We start from the raw sequence: 25316 nt of genomic DNA on the forward strand, positions 1-25316 counted from the left end.
AAAATAGCCTTCAAACATCAGATCAAAAATAAGAAAAAGAAATGAATATGTGCAAAATAAAATCAGATCAATTCTAATTCTCATGTGTAGTACTATTCTCCTTGTACTCTATCCTAATAATCATATTCAAATCTTGGTCATAAAAACCAAAAACAAAACAAAACTAGAACTGCAAGCAGTTATGAACGGGGGCCAAGCCTCCCCGCGCGAGACGTTACCCGCGTCCCTCGGAACCCACCGCCGCGGGCTCCGAGGGATGCGAGGCTCGGGGCGAGCGCGGGGACGCGCGCCGTCGTCCGAGCTGCGGCATTCATGACCAATCATTAGGTAACTTTGCGGTCGGCCTCAGGAGGGAACCCACATCATGCACAGCGAATTTAGTAGGAATCTGAGCAACTTTTGGGAAACCTGATGTTTTTGGGTTTGTAGCGCCCCCTATTGGCCGATCCGCACCAAATTTGGCACAGAGTCTGTGGATGACCTCTGGAACGAGCGTGTTAAGTTTGAAGTCAAAAGACTGTAGTTTGACTGAAATATGACACAACACGTGTTTTTTAAGCGAGCCAAAAAATCGTTCGGTTATAATTAGCGAATTTTTTGTCGTGCAACAATTCTTTTGATAACTTTAGATCAGACACATCTAGACATCGTATGTGCAAAGTTTGGTGCAGATGGCGCTTAAACTGTAGGAGTTCGAAAAAGTAGGTTTCGGACATGTGGCGACTTAGCGACGGGAATTTTCGGCGAAAGTGGGCGGGGCCTACGTCAGAAAATCCAGCGCTATTCAGGGAATACAGCAATATAAGATTTTTTAACGTGTCATTTAAAATGTGGAAGTTATAGGCAAAAATGCGTTATAGCGCCACCTAGTGGAGCACAAACGTGATTTTCGGTAGGCGGGATCCGAGTCCTATTCTACATGTACCCATAAAATTTCAAAACCCTAAGTATTATACTTTGGCAGAAATTATTATTTTTTGTTTATCTTGTAATAAGCCCCGCCCACATTGACCTGTCATGACCCCCTTGAAGATATGGCCTCAGGACTGGGCCTACATCGTACGGACCAAATTTCGTAGAAATCGGTGCAGGCATTCTAGAGATATAAACTTCCCACATCTCTAGCGCCCCCTAGGAGCCAACATTCGCCAAATTCAGCTCATAGGCTCCCAGTCTCATGGCAACCAAGGATCTCTGATTTGGTGTCGATAGCATTTACTTTGACCGAGATATGCAAGATTTTCCATTTTTATGGCTAGCTACGGAAATTTGTTCGTTAATAATTCGCGGAATTTTGAACCCAAAAATAATCTTTTGATAACTTTAGCTCATGAGGAGCAGAAGAGTGTCCGAGCTAATTTTCGTGCAGATCGAACAAAATCCCTAGGAGGAGTTCGAAAAAGCAGGTTTTCCAGTTTTCGCGATTTTGCGAAAAAATTATTTAGGCGGAAGTGGGCGTGGCCAATTACAAAGTGACTCAGCTCCATTCAAGGAATGTGGGGATATAAGGTTTTTGAATGTGCGACATACGGTGTGGGAGTTATAGGCCAAAACGCGTTGTCCTTGGTTATAGCGCCCCCTGCAGGCGGACATGTGCAGTTTTTTGCGTCTGAGGTACGTGCAGGGGTCTGGGCCAGCCCTCAAATTTGCATCATCCAAACTTGCACGGTTTAGCCTGCAGCCGGACTTTTATCGGGAGAAGAATAAAAATAGAGGAGGAAAATAATAAAAATCTGAACAAAAACAAACGCGTATACGCGTTTCCCAGCCCCCGCGGGCTTGGCCCCCTAAAAAACTGTTACCAGTATACCTAAAAAAACAAAACACACAGAACATTTCAACATCTGTAGCTGTGAACCAAGGGGTATTTTAATTTAAATACTTTATCAAATAAAGTCTGATCTAATTGGAGTTATATACTCAATCCAATTTTTCCATAGTTTCTTGAATTTGTCCTGTTGTAATCTAAGAGAGAATGTCATCCTCTCCATCACATATATATCATGTATTACATTAACCCAGTCGTCAAGTGTAGGTACCTCTGTCCTCAACCATCTTCTGGTGATCGCCTTTTTGCTTGCAATCAACATTGTCTTAAACATATATTTATCCCCAAATCTTGTAAATGGTATATTTAATTTTCCCAAATACAATACCTCAAATGTAAGTGGAAGTTCGACCTTCATTATTTTGTCCATACATTTCTTAAGCTCCTGCCAGTATCTATTAATAAGCGGACAACCCCAGAATACATGAAAATGTCCAGCTCCATCCACTCCACATAACCTCCAACATCTTGTATCTTCATATTTTTTCTGTGCTGGTGTAACAAAATATCTTATAATGTTTTTCCACCCGTATTCTCTCCATGACATTGAGCAAGTTGTTTTCCACTGTTGTTCATTAATTTCTTCCCATTCACCAACTGTTAAAGCAATGTTTGCTTCCCTCTCCCACCTCTCTTTTATATATACTGTATCATTTCCTTTCAAATTTTCTACCCCTGTATATAATTTTGATATTAATTTCCTACCCAGATTTGACTCATAAGCTGAGGTGAATATTCTAATAATTTCTGATCCCCTCCCATCTATATTTTCCCCTTTTATGATTTGCTCTAAATAGTGTCTCAACTGCAAATATCTGTAGAAATCTTGATTGGTCAAACTAAATTGTTCCTTTACTTCTTGGAAGCTTTTGATTTCTTTGTTCTTTAAAAGCTCCCAGTGTATCTTTGGTCCCCTTTCCCATCCTTTAAACCTCTTATCTGTTCTATTTGGTATGAAATCAGAATCATATGCGATCCATCTTAACAACTTACTATGTACTATTAAGTCATTTTTTGCGATTAATCCAAACCAGATCTTAAGTGATACCGCCAGCCACGGATTTGTCTCCTCTCTAATATGTTTACTCAGTTTGTTGTCTACTATTATAGCCTGTATAGGGACCCAGTCTGTGGTACTAGTCTCAATTTCTTTCCATCTTGCTGAGTAGGAGGGATCACATAAATTTAACAATGTTTTAATTTGTGCAGCTTGGTAATAGCTTTTTAAACATGGGAGAGCAATGCCTCCTTTACTTTTGGGTAGCTGCAATGTTCTGTACCTGATCCTTGGTCTCAGTCCTTGCCAAATAAATCGAGAAATCATTTTATCCCATTCCATGAATTCCTTATCTGTTACCTCCACTGGTAAAGTCTGGAACAGGTACAGTAACCTTGGAAGTATATTCATTTTAATCACCTCCACTCTTGTTATGGTACTCATAAATGGTATTAGATTCCATCTTCCGATATCAGTTTTTATTTTAGATAGTAATGGGGCATAATTATTAGACTTTAATTGGCATAAGTCCTTAGCTAAATTGATTCCCAGATACTTCATTGATTTGGATTCCCAGTTAATTTTATATCTTTCTCTAATGGTTTGATCCGGTCTATAATTGAAGGTAATGACCTGAGTCTTTTGGACATTTATTTTGTAGCCGGATAGTACTCCATAATCTGTGAGAGTTGACATAAGTGCTGGAAAGGATGTATTTGGGCTGGATAAATATATTAATACATCATCTGCAAACAATGCTATTTTCTGCACTCCTGCCCTCCCCATATCTATACCTTTAATTTTTTCATTTAGTTTTATCCAGTTGCTTAGGGGTTCCAGAAAAATGGCGAAGAGGAGAGGACTTGCTGAACAGCCCTGCCGACAGCCCCGTTCTAATGTGATAGGATTTGAGAGACTCCCATTTACCTTGATTCTAGCCGTTGGCTTATTATACAGTGCTTGTATGGTCTTAATAAATGTTTCGTGAAAGTTAAACTGCTCCAGCACCCTATACAAGAAATCCCACCCAACAGAGTCAAATGCTTTCTCTGCATCCATCCCCACCACTACTGATTCTACTTGTTTTACTGTTATATGTTGCATTACATGCAATGAGCGCCTAATATTATCTTGAGTCTGTCGCTGTTTTATAAAACCTGTCTGGTCTGAATGGATGATTTTCGGCAAAATGTTTTCTAGACGTCTGGCTAAAATAGCTGTAAACAGTCTATAGTCTTGGTTAAGGACACTAATAGGTCTGTAATTGGAGCATTCTAACTCATCCTTTCCTTCCTTTGGAATTACAGAGATGATGGCTTCTCTCCATGAAGGAGGAATTTCTCCCTTCTTCAACACCCAATTAAATGTATTCTTCAGCAACGGGATTAAAGATCCCTTAAGTGCTTTATACCACTCTGAGGTGTACCCATCCGATCCCGGGGACTTGTTAGCCTTAAGATTTGTTATTGCCTTATCTATTTCTTCAGCTGTAATTTCTGCTATCAAATCCTTGTTCTGCTCTTCCGTTACTCTAGGTAAATTTAAACTCTTTAAGAATGAATCTATCTGGGCTTTGTTGTTAACTTTTGGTTGGGTATATAGATTCTTATAATATTTTTCAAAACAATTTTGGATATCTTCTGTTTTGTACATTATAGATTTACTATGGAAATCTCTTATTTTATATATACTGTTTTTTGCCTGTTGCTTTTTCAATTTATAAGCCAGCAATTTTGTTGATTTACTTCCAGCCTCATAGTATCTTTGTCTTATGAACATAATTTTTCTTTTAGTCTCCTGCGCATGAATATAATTTATTTCTGCTTTCTTTTTTTTTATTTCCTGATTTATTTTTCCATTCAATGTGTCTTTATGTTCCCTTTCTAACCTCTTTAAATCTGTTTGTAGGGCATTTAGTTTAATCTGTTTCACCTTTTTTAAATATGCTGATTTGGCAATAATCTTCCCTCTCAGGACCGCCTTACATGCATCCCACAGGACGGGTGGGGACACCTCTCCATTATCATTTTCTTCTATATATGTCTGGATTTCTTTAATAATTTCGTCTTTCATTTGTCCTTTTAATACATTTGAATTTAGTCTCCAGATTGTTGTTTTCCTCTCATTTGTCAGATGTAAGGTTAGATATACAGGGCTATGGTCTGACAAATCCATTATTCCTATATCACATTTTTTAACCTTATGTCTATCCTTTTTGTACATCAAAAAGTAATCTATCCTTGAATATATTGTGTGTGGCGAGGAAAAGAATGTGTAATCTTTACTTGTAGGGTTCAGTTCCCTCCACACATCCATAATACCCAGTTCAGACATCAATCCCTTGATTTTTTTGCTTATAACAGTCTTTTGTGTCCCTCCCGCAGAGGAGTCCAGTTGTGGGTTAAGTCTTTGATTTAAATCTCCTCCACTAATCAAAGTACCTTCTACCTCTGATGTCATCAGATCAAACATCTGTCTGTAAAATGTCCAGTCTGAGCCTGGAGGGGCATAGATGCTAAGAAGGGTAACCAACTCTCCCTCCAGTCTCCCCCTGACCAAAATGTATCTTCCCTCTTTATCTCCAATCACTTTTAATTTCTCAAATGAAATCCTCCTTGATATTAAAATAGCCACCCCTCTCCTATGTCCTGATTTGTATGATGCAGAAAATATTTGATTATAACCGTCTCTCTTGAGCTTCTCATGCTCGTTCTCTGTTAAGTGGGTTTCCTGCAAAAATATTACACCTACCCCATCCTTCTTCATCTTGTTTAGTATCTTTCGTCTCTTAATTGGGTTGAGTACTCCATTTACATTGTAGGAAGCTACTTTAATCAAGTTTTTTTCTGTTGTCATTCATTTTTTTATACCTCCTCTCTCGTATCCACCTCCTCTCCTCCTTTCCACAACCCCCCTTTTGCTACAGAAACAATAATGAACGACTAACAAAGTAAAAATATTGCTTGGAATGAACAATATCCAATACAAAAACACAAAAACCTCCTTAAGTGAGGTCTTTATCACGACCTTAACTGAGCCCTGTTGTTTAGTCAGCTCTGAGGGATATCCTCTGATTCCTAGGAACAGAGGGCCCTCAATGCTAAAATTTGCATGTTCCATATGTCCATAAACGGCTCCATAAAAAGCACTCCCGACGTTATAAACTCGCTTCGAGGAAATAACATTTTTAAATCAAGTCCCACATGTTATGTATGAGTCTAAACCTTGAGAGCCACCTGTGGCTCATCTCTGTGTCTCTTAAGTGGCGCTTAACATTACCTGAAGACAGTCGGACCATCACCGTGGTGTCCCATGTATCATCAGTCATTTCCATCTCGAGCTCTCCTGAAGGCTTGCAGTTTCTGCTTATACCCATGTTTCGCCTCCCCTGGACCTTTTCCATCCTTAGCTCGACTTGTTCTCCACGTTAATCGTTCAATCTTCTCCATCTAGTTCTCCGCTGGTTTTATGACCGTCACCTGTAAACCTCTGACAACCATGTCCTTGGTAGCCTCCTCCGCTGTGTTGTAGGTGCACGTTTCTCCCTCGTAGAACACCCGAAGCTTCGCTGGGAAAGGTGTCTGGAAACGAATGTTCTTCTCTTTCAATACTTTTTTTGCCTCGGTATACTCCTTTCGTTTTTTCAATATCTGCGGAGCATAGTCGTGATCCAAGAACACTTTTCTCCCCTCATACATGAAGCCCTTTTTCTGCCACGCTATCTTAATAAGTTCTTCCTTGCTTCTGAAGCTTAAAAGTTTCACTACAATAGACCTTGGCGGGGCGTCTTTTGGAGGTCGCGAGGCTAAAGCACGGTGCGCTCTTTCAATCTTCAACTCGAACGTCTGGGGTAACTCCAGCTTCTCCCTGAGGAGAGTTTCAACAAAAGCCATCATTGACGGAGCATTTTCCTCCGCTCCTTCTCTTACACCGTGAATCCTGACATTTTCCCTTCTCGAGCGTCCCTCCTGATCCGTCATTCTGGCCTCAAACAGTTTCTGTATCTCAAAGAGCTCCCGTGTGGCATCTTCTATGTTCTGGATACGTTCCTCCGTTTCCACAATCCGTTTTTCAGCATCATCTATCCTGTTGTTGGTCCTTCTGATGTCATCTCTGATTTCCTTCATGTTTTCCAGGTTCTCACGGCGAAAGTCTCTTATCTCCTGTAGAACTGTCCCCAGGTCTGCCATGCTTTGGGTGGTTCGTTGTGTTTCTTCTTCGTTTAGGTTCGATTGTCCCACTGGCTTAGTTTTCACTCTATTCAGCTTAACGTTAGCTGTTTCTCCCGCTAACTCCACTACTTCTTCCGACTGCTCTGATGACTCTTCTGTTAGTTCAGCTAGCGTTAGCTCTCCTGCTAGCTTGGTTTGCTCACTATCGTCATCGGTGTTTAAATCCACGTTTTTGGCCGGCTTTCTTTGTCTTCCTCTGGTCATACTCAACGCCCTTCTTCAGAATTTCTTAAATTATCTCACACTTTGTTAACTTTTAGTTTTACAGGGCTTTCTATTTATCAATGTCGGGGAGCTCGCTCTCTATGCTGCCGCCATGTTGGAGGTACGCCCACTTCTCCTTTCTGAGCTTTTTAATACTGCTTCTTTAACTGCTTTTAATCCAAATGTTAGCACAGAGGAGTTGGTCTCCATTTTTAACCAAACCTGCCAGACTGTTCTGGACTCTGTGGCCCCTTACAAAATCAAAAAGTCCAAGGGTTCACCACAGCCATGGCTAAATGATTCTATTGCCGAATTGAAAAGAGACTGTAGGAGAAAAGAAAGGAAATGGAAGAAAACAGGCTTACATGTATTTTATGAAATCTGGAAAGACGCAATGAAAAATTATCAAAAAGCAATTAAAGAAGCAAGGGCATCCTTTTACTCAACCTTAATTTTAGCAAATCAGTCTAATCCCAGAATTCTATTTCAGGTTATAGACTCTATCACCACCCCCCCTCCCTGTCATTTTCCTGATGCCTCGCAAGACGTGTGAAGAGTTTTTAAAATTCTTTTTGAACAGAATCAAGACCATAAGGCAACAAATCACCCCCCCGGACCATATTTTACATACCAGTAGGGAAATTTTTAGTAATTTTACCAAGTTTGAACTGATTTCACTGTCATTTTTAACTGATATAATCTCTCATATGAAGCCAGCTACGTGCAGCCTTGATGTCATGCCAACTAGATTTCTTAAAGAGGTTTTAGACACAGTTGGACCCAGTATTTTATTGATTATTAACAACTCTTTAACACAAGGCATTTTTCAGTCTTCTTTTAAACATGCTGTGGTCCAACCTCTTTTAAAGAAACCAAGTCTTGAATCATCTGTTCTTAACAATTTCAGGCCAATTTCTAAACTTCCATTTTTGTCAAAGTCTTAGAAGAAGTGGTTTCAGCCCAGCTTTTAGCTTTTATGTGTCATAACAATCTCTTTGAGAAATTTCAATCAGGTTTTAGAGCTTTACATAGTACAGAAACAGCCCTCCTCAAAGTAACCAATGACCTTCTTTTTGCAGCCAACAGGGGAGAGAGCGCAGTTTTAATTCTTTTAGACCTAAGTGCAGCTTTTGACACTGTAGATCACGCCATTCTAATTGACTGTCTCAGAACCTGGGTTGGTATCAGGGACAATGCACTTAGCTGGTTTTATTCCTACCTTTTAGATAGAACCTTTGCGGTCACCATAGGCAATTACACATCTTCCAAAACCCAAACTGCCTGTGGTGTACCGCAGGGTTCTATCTTAGGTCCGATTTTATTTTCTATTTATATGCTCCCGCTCGGCCAGATTATTTGGTGCCACAGTGTGTCTTTCCATTGTTATGTGGACGACACACAGATATACCTGCACCTGAGACCAGATGACCCAAGAAGCCGAGCTGCTGTGTCAGACTGCCTCAATGACATAAACTGTTGGATGGCCCAGAACTTTCTTCAACTTAACAACTCTAAATCAGAAGTCATATTGTTCAGTCCACCAAATTCCATCATTCCCATCACAAATAGCCTCGGCCCCCTGTCCACAAATCTCACTTCCTCTGCCAGAAATCTTGGAGTAATTTTTGATTCAGATCTCAGTTTCCAAACACACATCAATAAAGTTGTCCAGTCCTGTTTTCTCCAGCTACGTACCATTTCGAGAATCAAACCACTGCTCCCACACTCTGACCTGGAAAAAATCATTCACTCATTCATATTCTCCAGACTCGATTACTGCAATTCACTCCCGTATGGTATTCACCAAAAGTCACTCTCCCGCCTCCAACTGGTTCAGAACGCAGCAGCTAGGCTTCTTACTGGTTTTAACAGACCACATCACATCACCCCAATCCTGGCTTCCCTCCATTGGCTTCCTGTATGTTTTAGAATTGATTTTAAGATTTTGCTGATCACTTTGAAAGCCCGTCTGGGTCTGGCCCCTAGCTACATAGCTGAAATGTTAACTCCCTACGAGCCAGTACGCAGCCTTAGGTCCTCGGGCAGGGAACTCCTAGCTGTTCCAAAGTCGAGGCTTAAATCTAAAGGTGACCTTGTTTTCTCCATCAGGGCCCCTCGACTTTGGAACGACCTGCCCGAGGAGATAAGGCTTGCAGATTCAGTGAGATCTTTTAAATCACTTCTTAAAACCCATTTTTATAGACTTGCTTTTATGTGATGTTGATGTTGTCTTATTCCATCCCTTTATTGTGTATATTGACTTGACAACATCATGTTATGTCTCTGTAATCTCTGCCCTCTTCATTTTAACTTATTCTTAGCGTCTTAGCATGTTTTTCTAGTTTTACTGTTCTTATTTCTTTTACTGTGTTTTATTGCTTTTTCTATGTTTTGCTTGTGTCTTGTTTTACTTCAGTCTTAGTTTACTCCTGTTTGGCTCTCTGTTGTTATTTTTCCTTGGTATCCTGCTCTTGTGCTCTTTTACTTTGTCTGTCAAAGCACTTTGTAAACTCTGTTTTTAAAGGTGCTATATAAATAAAGTTATTATTATTATTATTATTATTATTATTATTATAGGTCAAAGGTGTATAAAGTGTTTACAGTCTTCAGTGTAAAGTTTGATAAATGTAGTACTTTATATTTTATATGTTTTAATTTGATATTTATTTTATAAGTATTCTATTATCACTCAGACTTTTTTCAGCTGTACTTTTTGAGCTGCTGTAAAATGAAGGTGTGGGATCAATAAAGTTTTTCTTATCTTGTATTTTAGTGTCTTTTCATCAGATTTGTTGTTACAGTTGTCGTCTAGGAGGACGAAGACAAATTCAGTTGCACAGTTGGAACTTGGTTCTAATCATTTTACTTTGATTTACTGGTTGAAGATAAAAAATGTTTTTCTTTGCTGCATCTTCATTTGACTCTGGAATGATAATAGAAATGAGTTTAAATCAAATGGATTCATATTCCTCAGTTTGTGTTCAGGCCTGATGTTTGACCAGTTCTTCCTGATGCATTGTGGGTAGATTAGATCTAAACTCAGAGCTGCAGGAGGTTTTAGTATCAAATCATTTCAATGACTGGATGTTTTTTTAATGAGTGATTCAGTGATGATCTGTTGTCGTGTCTCCAACATGTTCAGAGTAAAACATAAAGGATTTGAAGACGTGCTGAAAAGAGATTTTATATGTATTATATGTGTATCACTAAAAGTTCACACTCAACATTTTAACACTAATGATTTTTCTTGTCTTGTTCATTATTTCCTCTTCAGACTGAGTGACTGTAACCTGTCAGAGAGAAGCTGTGAAGTTCTGTCCTCAGTTCTCAGATCACAGTCCTCTAGTCTGAAAGACCTGGACCTGAGTAACAACAACCTGCAGGATTCAGGACTGAAGCTGGTGTCTGATGGACTGAAGAGTCCAAACTGTACTCTGGAAAGTCTCAGGTCAGGATTCATCAACCCAACAACTAATCTGTGCAGGATTGTGTCTGTTAATATGATTCATTACAGGAACTTTAACTAAACTTCAATGATGATTTTAAAGATTTATTCTTAATTTGTATCTGGATCAAAATGTACCTGAAGAAAAACAAAGACATGCAGGGAGGTTGATGAAGTCTTTGGAGGCTGTTTCTTCTTGTCTTTGACTGACAGCAGGAGCCTCAGATGATGTGATCATGTGATCATGTGTGTTGTTTTGTGTGTTTGCAGCCTGTCAGGTTGTCTGATCACAGAGGAAGGCTGTGCTTCTCTGGCCTCAGCTCTGAGCTCCAACCCCTCCCATCTGAGAGAGCTGGACCTGAGCTACAATCATCCAGGAGACTCAGGAGTCCAGCTTCTGTCTGCTGGACTAAAGGATCCACACTGGAGACTGGAGACTCTCAGGTATGAAGGGACGTGGACACACTGAGCGTAACGAAGAGAACCTGCTTGTTTATCTTCTCTTTTTGTTAACCTCCTCCTCCTCCTTTCAGGGTGGAGCCTGCTGGAGTCCGATGGTTGAGACCAGGTCTGAGAAAGTGTAAGTGTGAAAACATCATCATTCACATCTGTGATGTCATCATCAAACACATGATCCGTCAATAACTGCAGCTGTGTTGTGTCTCCTTCTCTCCATCAGATTCCTGTGAACTCACAGTCGACACAAACACAGTGAACAGAAACATCAAACTGTCTGATGACAACAGGAAGATGACAGACGTGAAGGAGCCTCAGTCGTATCCTGATCATCCAGACAGATTTGATGACTGGTGTCATCAGCTGCTGTGTAGAACTGGTCTGACTGGTCGCTGTTACTGGGAGGTCGAGTGGAGAGGAAGAGTTTATATATCAGTGAGTTACAGACGAACCAGCAGGAGAGGAGACAGAAAGGACTGTGTGTTTGGGTTCAATGATCAGTCCTGGAGTCTGGACTGCTCTGATGGTGGTTACTCTGTCTGGCACAATGACAAAGGAACATCTATCTCCTCCTCCTCCTCCTCCTCCTCCTCCTCCTCCTCCTCCTCCTCCTCTGTCTCTCACAGAGTAGCAGTGTATGTGGACTGTCCTGCTGGCTCTCTGTCCTTCTACAGAGTCTCCTCTGACACACTGATCCACCTCCACACCTTCAACACCACATTCACTGAAACTCTTTATCCTGGATTTGGGCTCTGGTGGCCTGGTCCCTCCTCAGTGTCTGTGTGTCCTCTGCAGGACAGACAGCGTCCTCTGTAGGACAGACAGCGTCCTCTGTAGGACGGACAGTGTCCTCTGTAGGACAGACGGCGTCCTCTGTAGGACAGACAGCGTCCTCCTGTCACAGACAGATCAGTTGAGGATCACAGTCTCATCAATCTTTCAGCTCATCAATGAACTTTGTCCAAACTGATTCAAAGTGACGTCAAAGATTCATGGTTCACGTTGTAAACTTGTTCCACTTCCTGTCCTTTAAAGATGGACGCTGTGATCATTCAACTGTGACTTGGACCTTCTGTCATGTGACCTTTTCAATTCTGACTCTGGTTACAATCAAATCAAGAAATATTAGTAATTCTTTAATGAGTCTGTTCATTTATCATTTGACCAAAACAAAGAGGAGAATGAAAAACTCTTTGTCCACATTTGTGTGATGATTTATGTAAAAAGACATTTTCAATCAGAAAACTTTGTTGAAAGGTTTTAGTCGTGTCTGTTATTAAGTGCTGAATTTTTCTGGAACTGCTCTTTACACAGAAACTATTAAAGAAGACAAAAGTCATCAGAAATGTTGATGAGAAAGTAGAAAAGTTGGATTTGTGTGTTTGTGGATGTAGTTCAGTGAGACGATGCTGCCGTCCAGTGGACATCAGAGAAAACATCATCACATCAGTCATAAAGGACATTTTCCAGCAGGACTTGTTTGTTCTGTTAAATCATGTTTCTGGAACTGTGGACAAGAAATGTTCAAGTTTATATTTCTATGTGTTTTATATTTGAATAAGTGACCCTGAATTAGAAACAGGACATGTTGAGATCTGGAGACAAAAACACTGATGACTTACATTCTTACTTTATTATTATTCTGTCTTTACATATTGATCAAATATATTCTTTAATATTCTTTTATTTTTTTATTTCACTTTTAACATTGAATATTTACTGTATATTGTATTGCAGTGTTTCACTAATGTTTTTTTTCTGGAGACACGTTTTAAAAATTATAAACCATCGAGACCAAATTGATCAATAAAAGTTGGGAAAGTAAATTTGTGCATTAATGAAGGTTCCTGATCATTTTTTCTGCCATTTCTATAATCATATTATGTTGACTCATGCATATACACATGTTAAATACTTCATCAATGAGAAATGAATGTATTTCTGCTGAGTTAACAGGATCATTGTTCTTATTTTCTGTCACCAACAAAATAAAACATCAAAGTCTTTAAGTTTTGAAATAAATTTTAGAAAGTTTTATCAACCTAGTTGAGATAATTTACTTTTCTTCTTTAGATAAACTTCAATCTTTAAAGTTTAGAAACTCAAAAAAAAAAAAAAAGATTGACAGTGATCTGTGGAGCTGATTTGTTTTTATTTTGGGATTGAAAATTAAATGGTTTTAATTAAAAACACTAAAATATTAACTAGTATTCACTTTCACTTCAACAAGTTTACTCAATAATTTTTGAAATTCATTTTTATTGTTTTATAAAACTCAGAGATTCAAATTTATCTTAAGAAGAACAAAGCATTGCTTATATTATTTTTTCCTCAACTTTTTTGTTTTTACAGTGTTGGACATTTGATCCTGCTTCACAAATGAAGCAGTGTTGCTGTTGTGTTGATCAGATTTAGATCAGGTCTAATGTGGATTGTGATTGACTCATTTAAATTCGACTCATTTTAAACTCAGAAATACTACCTGAGAAGTTTTTGTGCTTGATAGTACCAGTTGTAAAACTTTATTTAACTGAGAGGAGGTTAATTTTCTGCTTCAGTCTGATATAACTGAGTAAAACACACAGCAACAGTTAATTATTTACAAAAAAATATTTCAATAAGAGTTTAAAAGGTGAATTTAAACACAACAAAGTCTGTGTCGACACATGAAGGGACTTTTAAAATGGAAATAAATGAGAAAAAATGTCAGAGAATGTGTTTTCTTTAAGATCTGGATTAATTTAAATGAAAAACTACATTTCCCATGATCCTCTGTTACGTTGTGATTTTCAGTGTCCTGTTCTGAGTGATGTACTCTAAGCCAATCAGAGGTGACTTTGTGGGTGGGGAAAAAGAAAATACGGAAGCTGGACAGTTTCCCGCCCTACGTGAATAAAGGGGAGAGTTGTGTTGATGCGTCGAGGTGGACAATATTTAAATACTTTAAAGTAGTATTTAAATACTTTAAAGTAGCATTTAAATACTGTGAAAGTACTTAAATACTTTAAAGTCGTGGCGGAAGTTTTATTTAGCAGTTAAACATCGTGTGTGTTGAAGTCTAGTCACTCGTTGTCTTTCCAGTTTGAAGTGAAAGTGCAGTCAGGTGAGACACGTTTGTTGTTTTCATTAACTTTGACACAAAGTGTAAAAATGTGTCTCGGTCCACCAGCTGTGGACGTTTCTGCTGGGACAGATGTTAGGGACAGTCAGCTGTTCACACCAGGTGGGTTAACTCGACCTGTGAGGCCGGACGCAACCCACGTGACCTGCATCACAAACACGTCAGAGGTATTTCTGTTTTTCCCTTTAAGGAGAAAAAATGAATATTTTAATTAGTTAGCAGGTCAATATAATGTGACTGGGTTAACTGCTGCTTTTATTTTGGTAAACTTCTAGTATTGATGTTTGTCATTTGTTTCTGTGAAGGAAAAGAAAAAGAGTCAAATCAAGTCTTGATCAGTTTCTCTTCCCTGCATGAGTTGTTCCTGTCACTGTTTGATGCACAGATGTCTCCAGATGTGTCTCCAGAAAAAACGTTAGGGAAACACTGCAGTACAATATACAGTAAATATTCAATGTTAAAAGTGAAATAAGAAAAAGAAAAGTATATTAAAGAATATATTTGATCAAAGACAGAATGATAAAAAAGTAAGAATGTAAGTCATCAGTATTTTTGTCTCCATATCTCAACATGTCCTGTTTCTAATTCAGGGTCACTTATACAAATATAAAACACATAGAAATATAAACTTGAACATTTGTTGTCCACAGTTCCAGAAACATGATTTAACAGAACAAACAAGTCCTGCTGGAAAATGTCCTTTATGACTGATGTGATGATGTTTTCTCTGATGTCCACTGGACGGCAGCAGCGTCTCACTGAACTACATCCACAAACACACAAATCCAACTTTTCTACTTTCTCATCAACATTTCTGATGACTTTTGTCTTCTTTAATAGTTTCTGTGTAAAGAGCAGTTCCAGAAAAATTCAGCACTTAATAACAGACACGACTAAAACCTTTCAACAAAGTTTTCTGATTGAAAATGTCTTTTTACATAAATCATCACACAAATGTGGACAAAGAGTTTTTCATTCGCCTCTTTGCTTTGGTCAAATGATAAATGAACAGACTCATTAAAGAATTATAAATATTTCTGTCCACAGCAGGACATTGATTAGCTTCCTACACCAGCGCTCCTGTCCTGAGGACACGTCGACGTCCATCTGCTGTAGGTGACACACTGACTTTCCCTCGTCACTTCCTCTCGTGAGTCTCGTTCCATTTGTGTGAAAAACTGAAGATTTACCATGCTCACACTGAGGTGTGTGACCCACAATGCATTGCAGTAATGCACTTGGTGCATAAAAAAAAAATATATTTACTTATTTTTGTTAGCAGGGACAATGGTAATGCATCAATAATCAATGCTGCAGATCACAGACAGACATTTATCAATCAGGAAGTGATACAGTTCATTACTTCTGCAGGTGTTTCTGATGATTGAACTGGTGGTCTCAAAGAGAAGAAGGACGTGTGTCTCACGAAAATCCACCGCTCTTTTCCCGCCCACTGCTCTGCCTGTGGCCTCCGTGTGACATCTGCTGTTAGAGCCATATTAGGACTGAGGGGAAGTCAGTGACAGGAAGTGGAGCTCCTTCAAAAATGCAGCGACACCCTTGTTTTCCTCTCTAAAGTTGATTTCGTCATCCTGTCATCTTGTGCAGCATCTTTTCTCTGTTATCAGGTGATGGAGGCAACCTGTTTCTCTGCTTTACACTCGAATGACTCGTTGCTCATCGTGTCATCTTGTATTCGTCCGTTGTATTTGTACTTTTACTGCGGTAACGAATCTGAATACTGTCTTTCATTTGCAGAAGGAAACATTTGTTATTCTACTACATTTATCTGACAGCTTGTTTCTGGTCACTTTGCAGATGATCAATATTAAACACTCACACGTTTCTCTGTTTCTTTTTTAAAGGTTCATTCTGTCTGAACGTTGAGTCGCAGTTATTTTTCTCCATGTGAATCTCCAGCTGAAGGTAAAGTAACAAGTTTGAAATGTTTGACTCGTTTAACTCGACATGTCGTTAGTTTAGTTTCAGTAGAAACAGTAAAAATCTGCCGCTTCATTTTTCATTGTCACTTTTCACTTATTTTAATTTAAATCTAATGAAAGATGTAACATAAAATATATTTAAATTCTGATAGCATCCAACTTTTGAGTTTATCAACTTAAAAAAAATTGTTTCAACTGATTGCCTCCATTTTTTGAGTCCTTCTACGTTATTCAGGTTTAAAGTCTGTCGTTCCATTTGTGTGAAAAACTGAAGTGAACTTATTTGTTTACCAGTGATCATGCATATTAACATTTGAGGAAAATATCTGTTTTTCAAAGTATCATGAAGCAGCAGGAACAGTTGTGATAATCAAGAAACAGATCACAGACTTTTCTAAATCAGAAACTGATGCAGCTCATTAAAGTGCAGACGCCTCGTTGAAATGAGTCTGCAGGTATTTCTGATCATCTGTAAAAACAACAATATAAAAACAATATTTATGTTTTTATTTATCAAATCAATAAAGCTGAATCTGCGAAGGAGCCTGAATGCTGAAAGGTACATACAGGATTTGGAGCAACATGTGCAGCCATCCTTGAAGTCTTTTGTTCTCTCCGGGTGTTTGCTGTTCAAACTTTTACTTTCACTTCCTCTAAAAGTTGTGTCGCAGTTATTTTTCTCCGTGTGAATCTCCAGCTGAAGGTAAAGTAACAAGTTTGAAATGTTTGACTCGTTTAACTCAACATGTCGTTAGTTTAGTTTCAGTAGAAACAGTAAAAATCTGCCGCTTCATTCTTCATTTAAACACGGAACACAGAGTTGTTCTTCCTGTGTAGCATCATTATTGATGACTGAATCAGCCTGTGGACGAGGCAGAGACGAGCCGCTGCTCTCCCGCTGTCTGAAAACAGGTTAAAACAGCAGCACAGCCTTTATTTCAGTTCAGTTCATCAGCATCCTGCGTTCATCATTTACAGTTCAGTGTTGTGGCGCTTTGACTCAAACGTGACTCTCTTGAATTGAAAGAAGTGTCACCAGTGTCCCGCCTCAGAATGACACCGAGTCCAGCTCTAACTGACCAGACTCTGCACACAGATACACAGCTCCTCTGTCAGCCAATCAGAACTCATGTTGCTGCTCTCATATGTTTGTGTTACAGTTTTACTGTAAGTAAAAAAAAACTACCTGACTCTAGCGGGGAGACAAAATGGCGGCACTGGACCTTTTTCGCATTCTGAAGGATTTAAGAGACGATGAATTCGAGACGTTTAAATGGCTTCTGAAGCTGCCTGATGTCCTGGAAGGCTTCTCACCCATCAAAGAGTGCGAGCTGGAGAATGCAGTGAGACACAAAACAGTGGATCTGATGGTGGGAACCTTTAAACTTGATGGAGCTTTGAAGGTCACCAAGAAGGTTTTAGAGATGATGCAGAGGAATGACCTGGTCCAGATACTCTCAGAGACCAGCTCAGGACCACAAGGTCAGTCACACTTTATTTATGTCTGTTATCAGGGTAAAAATAGTGAGTTGATACCAGCGACACACAGAGGGATACCAACTGCTTTGAAGCTTCGTAACTCCCTTTGTTGCCATGGTAATCACATTACATTACTATAGTGATGACTACAGATAGAGATAATTCAAAGCCAGGTGCATTTTCAAAACAATTTAACCCAACTGACGTATTTCATCCATCCATCCATTTTTTTAACTGAACTGTGGTGCATTGTGGGTTTTCTTCCTGTGTGAGTGCAGCTTTAAGTGCAGTGTGGATAAAGTTAAAGTTTAGGGTTGTCTTTAAACATTAAAGGAGCTTTTGACTAACTGTTGGATCAGTAGCAGAGTAATACACATGCTGACTGTAAGCAGTGTTTGCATGTCAGTCAATGAAAAAGTAACAGTACGTCCTTTTTGTTTTAGAGCTGTTGCTGTTTATGATCATTTATCCACAGAGGAGTTCAAATGTTACTGTACTACTTTATAGTGTGGATGATTCCGATCAAGCAACTTAATGATCAATAATAAGTAATTCATAATCTCTCTCTGTGTCAGCGGATGTCAGAGATGTTGGAGGGACTTCAGAGAACAAAGGATCCTCTTCAGCTCAGAGAGAAGGTGAAGCTGCTCTGTCCTCTTTTACACAGTAAACAGGAAACAGAGGTGATGTACAGTCGAGTCTTCATTGTGATGACATTACAGGATCTCTGTGTGAAAAGGGTTTTACTCTGTGAGACAGACTGTGACTTCATTAGAACTGAGTGAAAGCAAAGGTCCTGGAAGGTATTAAAACATCTTAAATACATTTTCAAAGGTCCTGAATATTTGTCTCTTGGCTGCTGTAGACAGTAACAGAAGTTCTGCTTTTCTTCTGGATGTGGCTGTCAGGAAACGTTACACATCTATAAACTAAAGTCTGATTGTTGTGTTGCTGCAGGAAGCTGTTTTCTTTTGCCTTTTGTTGTCAGCACCACTGGTCTTGTTGCTCTCAGGGGTCACTATCAGCTCCTGATGGCAGGGCAGGGCTGAAAAAGATAAAAAAAAAAAAAAAAAAAAAAAAAAAGGCAGGGGCGCTACTTTATCATCTGACTTAAAGTACTCCACCCACTACACTACTACAGAAAGGACATCAGGGACACTTTCTCATGTTTTGTCCTCTGGAAATAAGGGCATTTATCCTGTTTTATCTAAAATGGAGCCATCAAGAGGGCAGTGTTTGCTGTGTTTTTGTTAAACACGAGGGCATCAGATGTTAAAATTTAGTCAAACACTTCTGTTACTGTTGGAAGACCATGAATACTAAACCACCACCAATGAGCAAATCTTCGAAGTCTTCACTACAGCCCTGATGATGATGATCTTTGTTGTGTGTTTGTTCAGGTGATCTTGTTGATGTTTGTCAACGTAAACTTAAATCTAACCTGAAGAAGAAGTTCCAGCGTGTGTTTGAGGGGGTCGCTAAAGCAGGACAGAAAACTCTTTTGAACCAGATCTACACAGAGCTCTACATCACAGAGGGAGAGACTGCAGACGTCAATAAAGACCATGAGGTCAGACAGATTGAAACAGCATCCAGGAAACCAGACAGACCAGAAACAACAATCAGACAAGAAGACATCTTTAGACCTTTACCTGGAAGAGATGAACCAATCAGAACAGTGATGACAAAGGGAGTGGCTGGCATCGGGAAAACAGTCTTAACACAGAAGTTCACTCTGGACTGGACTGAAGACAAAACCAACCAGGACATACAGTTCATGTTTCCATTCACTTTCAGAGAGCTGAATGTGCTGAAAGAAGAAAAGTTCAGTTTGGTGGAACTTGTTCATGACTTCTTTACTGAAACCAAAGAAGCAGGAATCTGCAGGTTTGAAGAGTTCCAGGTTGTGTTCATCTTTGATGGTCTGGATGAGTGTCGACTTCCTCTGGACTTCAACAAAACTAAAATCCTGACTGATGCTACAAAATCCACCTCAGTGGATGTGCTGCTGACAAACCTCATCAGGGGGAAACTGCTTCCCTCTGCTCGCCTCTGGATAACCACACGACCTGCAGCAGCCAATCAGATCCCTCCTGAGTATGTTGACAGGGTGACAGAGATCAGAGGGTTCACTGACCCACAGAAGGAGGACTACTTCAGGAAGAGATTCAGAGATGAGGAGCAGACCAGCAGAATCATCTCCCACATCAAGACATCACGAAGCCTCCACATCATGTGTCACATCCCAGTCTTCTGCTGGATCACTGCTACAGTTCTGAAGGACGTGTTGAAGACCAGAGAGGGAGGAGAGCTGCCCAAGACCCTGACTGAGATGTACATCCACTTCCTGGTGGTTCAGTCCAAACTGAAGAACGTCAAGTATGATGGAGGATCTGAGACAGATCCACTCTGTAATCCAGAGAACAGGAAGATGATTGAGTCTCTGGGAAAACTGGCTTTTGATCAGCTGCAGAAAGGAAACCTGATCTTCTATGAATCAGACCTGACAGAGTGTGGCATCGATATCACAGCAGCCTCAGTGTACTCAGGAGTGTTCACACAGATCTTTAAAGAGGAGAGAGGACTGTACCAGGACAAGGTGTTCTGCTTCGTCCATCTGAGTGTTCAGGAGTTTCTGGCTGCTCTTCATGTCCATCTGACATTCATCAACTCTGGAGTCAATCTGCTGTCAGAAGAACTATCAGCATCTCAGAGTTTTAAAAGAAGAAAATATGAATCTCCAGAGACACACTTCTACCAGACTGCTGTGGACCAGGCCTTACAGAGTCCTAATGGACACCTGGACTTGTTCCTCCGCTTCCTCCTGGGTCTTTCACTGCAGGCCAACCAGAATCTCCTACGAGGTTTGCTGACAAACACAGGAAGTGACTCAAAAACCAATCAGGTAGCAGTGAAGTACATCAAGAAGAGGATCAATGAGGATCTGTCTGCAGAGAGAAGCATCAATCTGTTCCACTGTCTGAATGAACTGAATGATCGTTCTCTGGTGGAACAGATCCAACAGTACCTGAGTTCAGGACGTCTGTCCACAAATTATCTGTCTCCTGCTCAGTGGTCAGCTCTGGTCTTCATCTTACTGTCATCAGAAAAAGATCTGGACGTGTTTGACCTGAAGAAGTTCTCTGCTTCAGAGGAGGCTCTTCTGAGGCTGCTGCCAGTGGTCAAAGCCTCCAAGAAAGTTCTGTAAGTGAGATTTATTCATCAATAAATATACTGCAGTCTTTCACATGGAAAACTCTTATTAACTGTTTCCTGACTGTTGTCTCTCCAGGTTGAGTGGCTGTAACCTGTCAGAGAGAAGCTGTGAAGCTCTGTCCTCAGTTCTCAGCTCACAGTCCTCTAGTCTGAGAGACCTGGACCTGAGTAACAACAACCTGCAGGATTCAGGAGTGGACTTTCTGTCTGAAGGACTGGAGAGTCCAAACTGTACTCTGGAAACTCTCAGGTCAGATCAAGTCACAGTTTGTCTTTATTATTTATTTCTTTAAATCTTTACTTCCTTTTATTTGACACACCATCAAGATGTTTTAGTTTCAGTCTCAAATTCAACAGAACAGAAAGTCGGTTCAGTGTATTTTGTTGTTTTTTAGTTTCACAAATTATTTTGCACAAAATATGAACTCTGACTGAGATGGAGAATCTTATTTATGTTTTAATATCAAATCATTTCCATTATGGGATGCCAGTTTTTTCCATTGACTGTATGAAGATGGATGAGATGACAGTTCACTAAAAAATATCTGTATCGCCCCCTGGTGGCTGGTTGCAGTAGAGGTCATAAACCCCGCCCCTTCCATGTGAACAAATGGGACATGGACCAAATGAAAAATCAAAGTACTCATCTAACAAATGTTTCTCAAAGATGTTTTCTGTCACTTTAGGTAGTTTTTCTCACACTGATATATTTTCAAGTCTTCATTTTACTGATCAGATAGTTTGGCTTCATTGTTGTACAGTTGGAGGAAGTGGAGTTACGCCGTCCATCTTTATTTACAATCAATGGTTCAGTCATGATTACTTGTGTCCAGCATGTTTAGAGTAAAACAGGATTTTAACTTGTTTTGTGAAGAGACTATATACACTGTAGGTCTTACTTCACCCAAACTCAACTCAGTTACTTGTTTTTTGTTTTTTTTTTCAGACTGAGTGTCTGTAACCTGTCAGAGAGAAGCTTTGAAGCTCTGTCCTCAGTTCTCAGCTCACAGTCCTCTAGTCTGAAAGACCTGGACCTGAGTAACAACAACCTGCAGGATTCAGGACTGAAGCTGGTGTCTCGTGGACTGGAGAGTCCACACTGGAAACTGGAAACTCTCAGGTCAGATGATCTTTATTTACAGTCATGATCGCTCTCCACGTCTCCAACATGTTGAGGATTTGAACCTGAGTTATGAAGAGATTATAGAGTCTGTCTCCAAAAGTCCAGACTCAACTCAGTTACTTCTTTCCTTATTATTTCCTCCTCAGACTGAGTGACTGTAACCTGTCAGAGAGAAACTGTGAAGCTCTGTCCTCAGTTCTCAGCTCACAGTCCTCTAGTCTGAGAGACCTGGACCTGAGTAACAACAACCTGCAGGATTCAGGACTGAAGCTGGTGTCTGATGGACTGAAGAGTCCAAACTGTACTCTGGAAACTCTCAGGTCAGGATTCATCAACCCAACAACTAATCTGTGCAGGATTGTGTCTGTTAATATGATTCATTACAGGAACTTTAACTAAACTTCAATGATGATTTTAAAGATTTATTCTTAATTTGTATCTGGATCAAAATGTACCTGAAGAAAAACAAAGACATGCAGGGAGGTTGATGAAGTCTTTGGAGGCTGTTTCTTCTTGTCTTTGACTGACAGCAGGAGCCTCAGATGATGTGATCATGTGATCATGTGTGTTGTTTTGTGTGTTTGCAGCCTGTCAGGTTGTCTGATCACAGAGGAAGGCTGTGCTTCTCTGGCCTCAGCTCTGAGCTCCAACCCCTCCCATCTGAGAGAGCTGGACCTGAGCTACAATCATCCAGGAGACTCAGGAGTCCAGCTTCTGTCTGCTGGACTAAAGGATCCACGTTGGAAACTGGAGACTCTCAGGTATGAAGGGACGTGGACACACTGAGCGTAACGAAGAGAACCTGCTTGTTTATCTTCTCTTTTTGTTAAACTCCTCCTCCTTCTTTCAGGGTGGAGCCTGCTGGAGTCCGATGGTTGAGACCAGGTCTGAGGAAGTGTAAGTGTGAAAACATCATCATTCACATCTGTGATGTCATCATCAAACACATGATCCATCAATAACTGCAGCTGTGTTGTGTCTCCTTCTCTCCATCAGATTCCTGTGAACTCACAGTCGACACAAACACAGTGAACAGAAACATCAAACTGTCTGATGACAACAGGACGATGACAGACGTGAAGGAGCCTCAGTCGTATCCTGATCATCCAGACAGATTTGATAACTGGTGTCGTCAGCTGCTGTGTAGTACTGGTCTGACTGGTCGCTGTTACTGGGAGGTCGAGTGGAGAGGAAGAGTTGATATATCAGTGAGTTACAGACGAATCAGGAGGGAAGGACGTGATACAGACTGTGTGTTTGGACGGAATGATCAGTCCTGGAGTCTGAGCTGCTCTGATGATGATGATGATGGTTTCTCTGTTATTCACAATAACAGAAAATCACCCATCTCCTCCTCCTCCTCCTCCTCCTCCTCCTCCTCCTCCTCTGTCTCTCACAGAGTAGCAGTGTATGTGGACTGTCCTGCTGGCTCTCTGTCCTTCTACAGAGTCTCCTCTGACACACTGATCCACCTCCACACCTTCAAAACCACATTCACTGAACCTCTTTCTCCTGGATTTGGGTTCTTCTGGTCTGGTTCCTCATTGTCTCTGTGTCCTACAGAGGACAGACAGTGTCCTCTGTAGGACAGACAGCGTCCTTTGTAGGACAGACAGTGTCCTCCTGTCACAGACAGATCAGTTGAGTCTGTACAGGATCACAGTCTCATCAATCTTTCAGCTCATCAATGAACTTTGTCCAAACTGATTCAAAGTGACGTCAAAGATTCATGGTTCACGTTGTAAACTTGTTCCACTTCCTGTCCTTTAAAGATGGACGCTGTGATCATTCAACTGTGACTTGGACCTTCTGTCATGTGACCTTTTACCTGCCAAACTGATGTCAAAGCGCTGATCACACACCTGATTCACATCTGTCAATATCCAGCAGCTGTTGAGGTAGCATTTAATCTGTGTAGCTAACATTAATGTGTGCTTTTGTAGCTAACATTTGTTTGTTCCTGGGTACTGTAATGAGAAATCTGTTATTCTGACCCTTGTGTCACCTTTTATACTTTTGTATTCAGCTGTAAAAGTTCATGCATAGTGCAGTCTGACCCTTATATAACCTTTCTGTCTGTCTGTCTTTATGTAACCGCAGAACTGGCTTGAACCTGACAAAGCCTCATTTCCTTTTCTAGAAAAGTAACTTACAACTGTAGCTCACTCCTTCTACCATAAGATAAGCTCTACCACATCCTGTCTCACTGTCACGTTTCTGCAGACTGCCTGCACTCTGCATAACTGTTGACCTTCTCTGCAAAGAATAAACCATAAGAAAGACAATCTATGTCTCCGTGTCTCTGATTTCAAGGTGATGATGCTCGGTTTGAACTGCAGCAGGTCGTCTTGACCATGTCTGCCTAAATGTATTGAGTTGCTGCCATGTGATTGGCTGATTAGTTAACGAGCAGTTGAATGGATGTGCCTAATAATGTGGCTGGTGACTGTATTTTCCAGACTCTTGCTGATGTTGTTGGACAGGTGGTAGAACCAGATCCTTTGAGCACCATATTGGATGTTTCAGGAGAGGCTTGTCCTCTTCAGGGAGCCAATCAGACGGTTCTAATGTTCTCAGCACACAGATTGGTTCTCCTGAAGTGTAAAAACCCTCAGCCTCCTGTTTTATGGCTGAAAGATGTCGTACAGCACTTGAAAGTAGAGAAACTCAGATTTACATTGTGGTTCAGACAATAAATTTAAGACAGTGACGTCTCTTCATGGTTTCTTCTGTAAGCTGTAAATCTCTCATACAACTCAGATTTTAGTCATTATCATCATTTATTTCCTTTTTTAAAAATACTTGAGCAGCTTGATCCCCCTTCTTTCTTCTGTGTCTGTCTTTGTTTTTTATTTTTTGTCGATCATTTATTAATTTTTGGAACTTTGAGAACCACAGAGCTGTATGTTGTGTGGTGAAGATCTATTTCTTCTGTCTCTATAGAACCACTTCCTGCTGTGACACGTATGATTGGTTAGAAACAAACGTCTCTTCTTTCCCTCTTTAGCAGAAATGATGTTCCGTTTTGAACCACAGCTGAGAACAGTGTCTGCAGTTTGTGAGAAAAGTCCTGGAGGGGCTGATTAAAGTAAAAGTGGTTTTAAAAATCACTAAAGCTGCTTTCTGGAAGCCAAAACAACAAATGATCATATCCTCAACATCCAGCTGTTCGATCTTTATATGCTGTCATTCAACTTTATCACGACTGATTTCACTGACTGTTAATAGAGATGATTAATATTTAACACACGTCTCTCTGTCTGTTTCCTGGT

General features: G+C 40.2%; 4 protein-coding genes across 4 annotated transcripts in view; all 4 read left to right on the forward strand.

Moving 5' to 3' along the window:
• LOC146304988 (NLR family CARD domain-containing protein 3-like) overlaps positions 1-9875 on the forward strand; it is a 31816-nt gene extending 21941 nt beyond the window's left edge. The window contains exon 9 of the mRNA XM_084714032.1: positions 9371-9875. Within this exon, the coding sequence (XP_084570158.1) occupies positions 9371-9479 (109 nt within the window). The 3' untranslated portion in view covers positions 9480-9875. The remainder of the gene's footprint in view (positions 1-9370) is intronic.
• Positions 9876-10715: 840 nt separating this feature from the next.
• On the forward strand, positions 10716-12074 carry LOC146304989 (stonustoxin subunit beta-like). The gene is made up of 3 exons (XM_084714096.1): positions 10716-11150; positions 11240-11286; positions 11386-12074. Exons 1-3 carry the CDS (start codon positions 10951-10953, stop codon positions 11976-11978), a joined length of 840 nt encoding a protein of 279 aa, XP_084570222.1. The 5' UTR covers positions 10716-10950; the 3' UTR covers positions 11979-12074.
• Positions 12075-15628: 3554 nt separating this feature from the next.
• On the forward strand, positions 15629-20913 carry LOC146304990 (NLR family CARD domain-containing protein 3-like). The gene is made up of 4 exons (XM_084714058.1): positions 15629-15911; positions 16149-17707; positions 18274-18343; positions 19106-20913. Exons 2-4 carry the CDS (start codon positions 17435-17437, stop codon positions 20911-20913), a joined length of 2151 nt encoding a protein of 716 aa, XP_084570184.1. The 5' UTR covers positions 15629-15911; positions 16149-17434.
• Positions 20914-22370: 1457 nt separating this feature from the next.
• LOC146304991 (stonustoxin subunit alpha-like) lies at positions 22371-24329 on the forward strand. The gene is made up of 3 exons (XM_084714097.1): positions 22371-22805; positions 22895-22941; positions 23041-24329. The coding sequence occupies exons 1-3, from the start codon at positions 22606-22608 to the stop codon at positions 23628-23630; spliced, it is 837 nt and encodes a 278-aa protein (XP_084570223.1). The 5' UTR covers positions 22371-22605; the 3' UTR covers positions 23631-24329.
• Positions 24330-25316: the final 987 nt, after the last annotated feature.

Source organism: Lutjanus erythropterus, chromosome 24 (genome assembly GCF_056507025.1).
Source record: "Lutjanus erythropterus isolate fLutEry1 chromosome 24, fLutEry1.hap2, whole genome shotgun sequence".
Taxonomy (NCBI): domain Eukaryota; kingdom Metazoa; phylum Chordata; class Actinopteri; order Lutjaniformes; family Lutjanidae; genus Lutjanus; species Lutjanus erythropterus.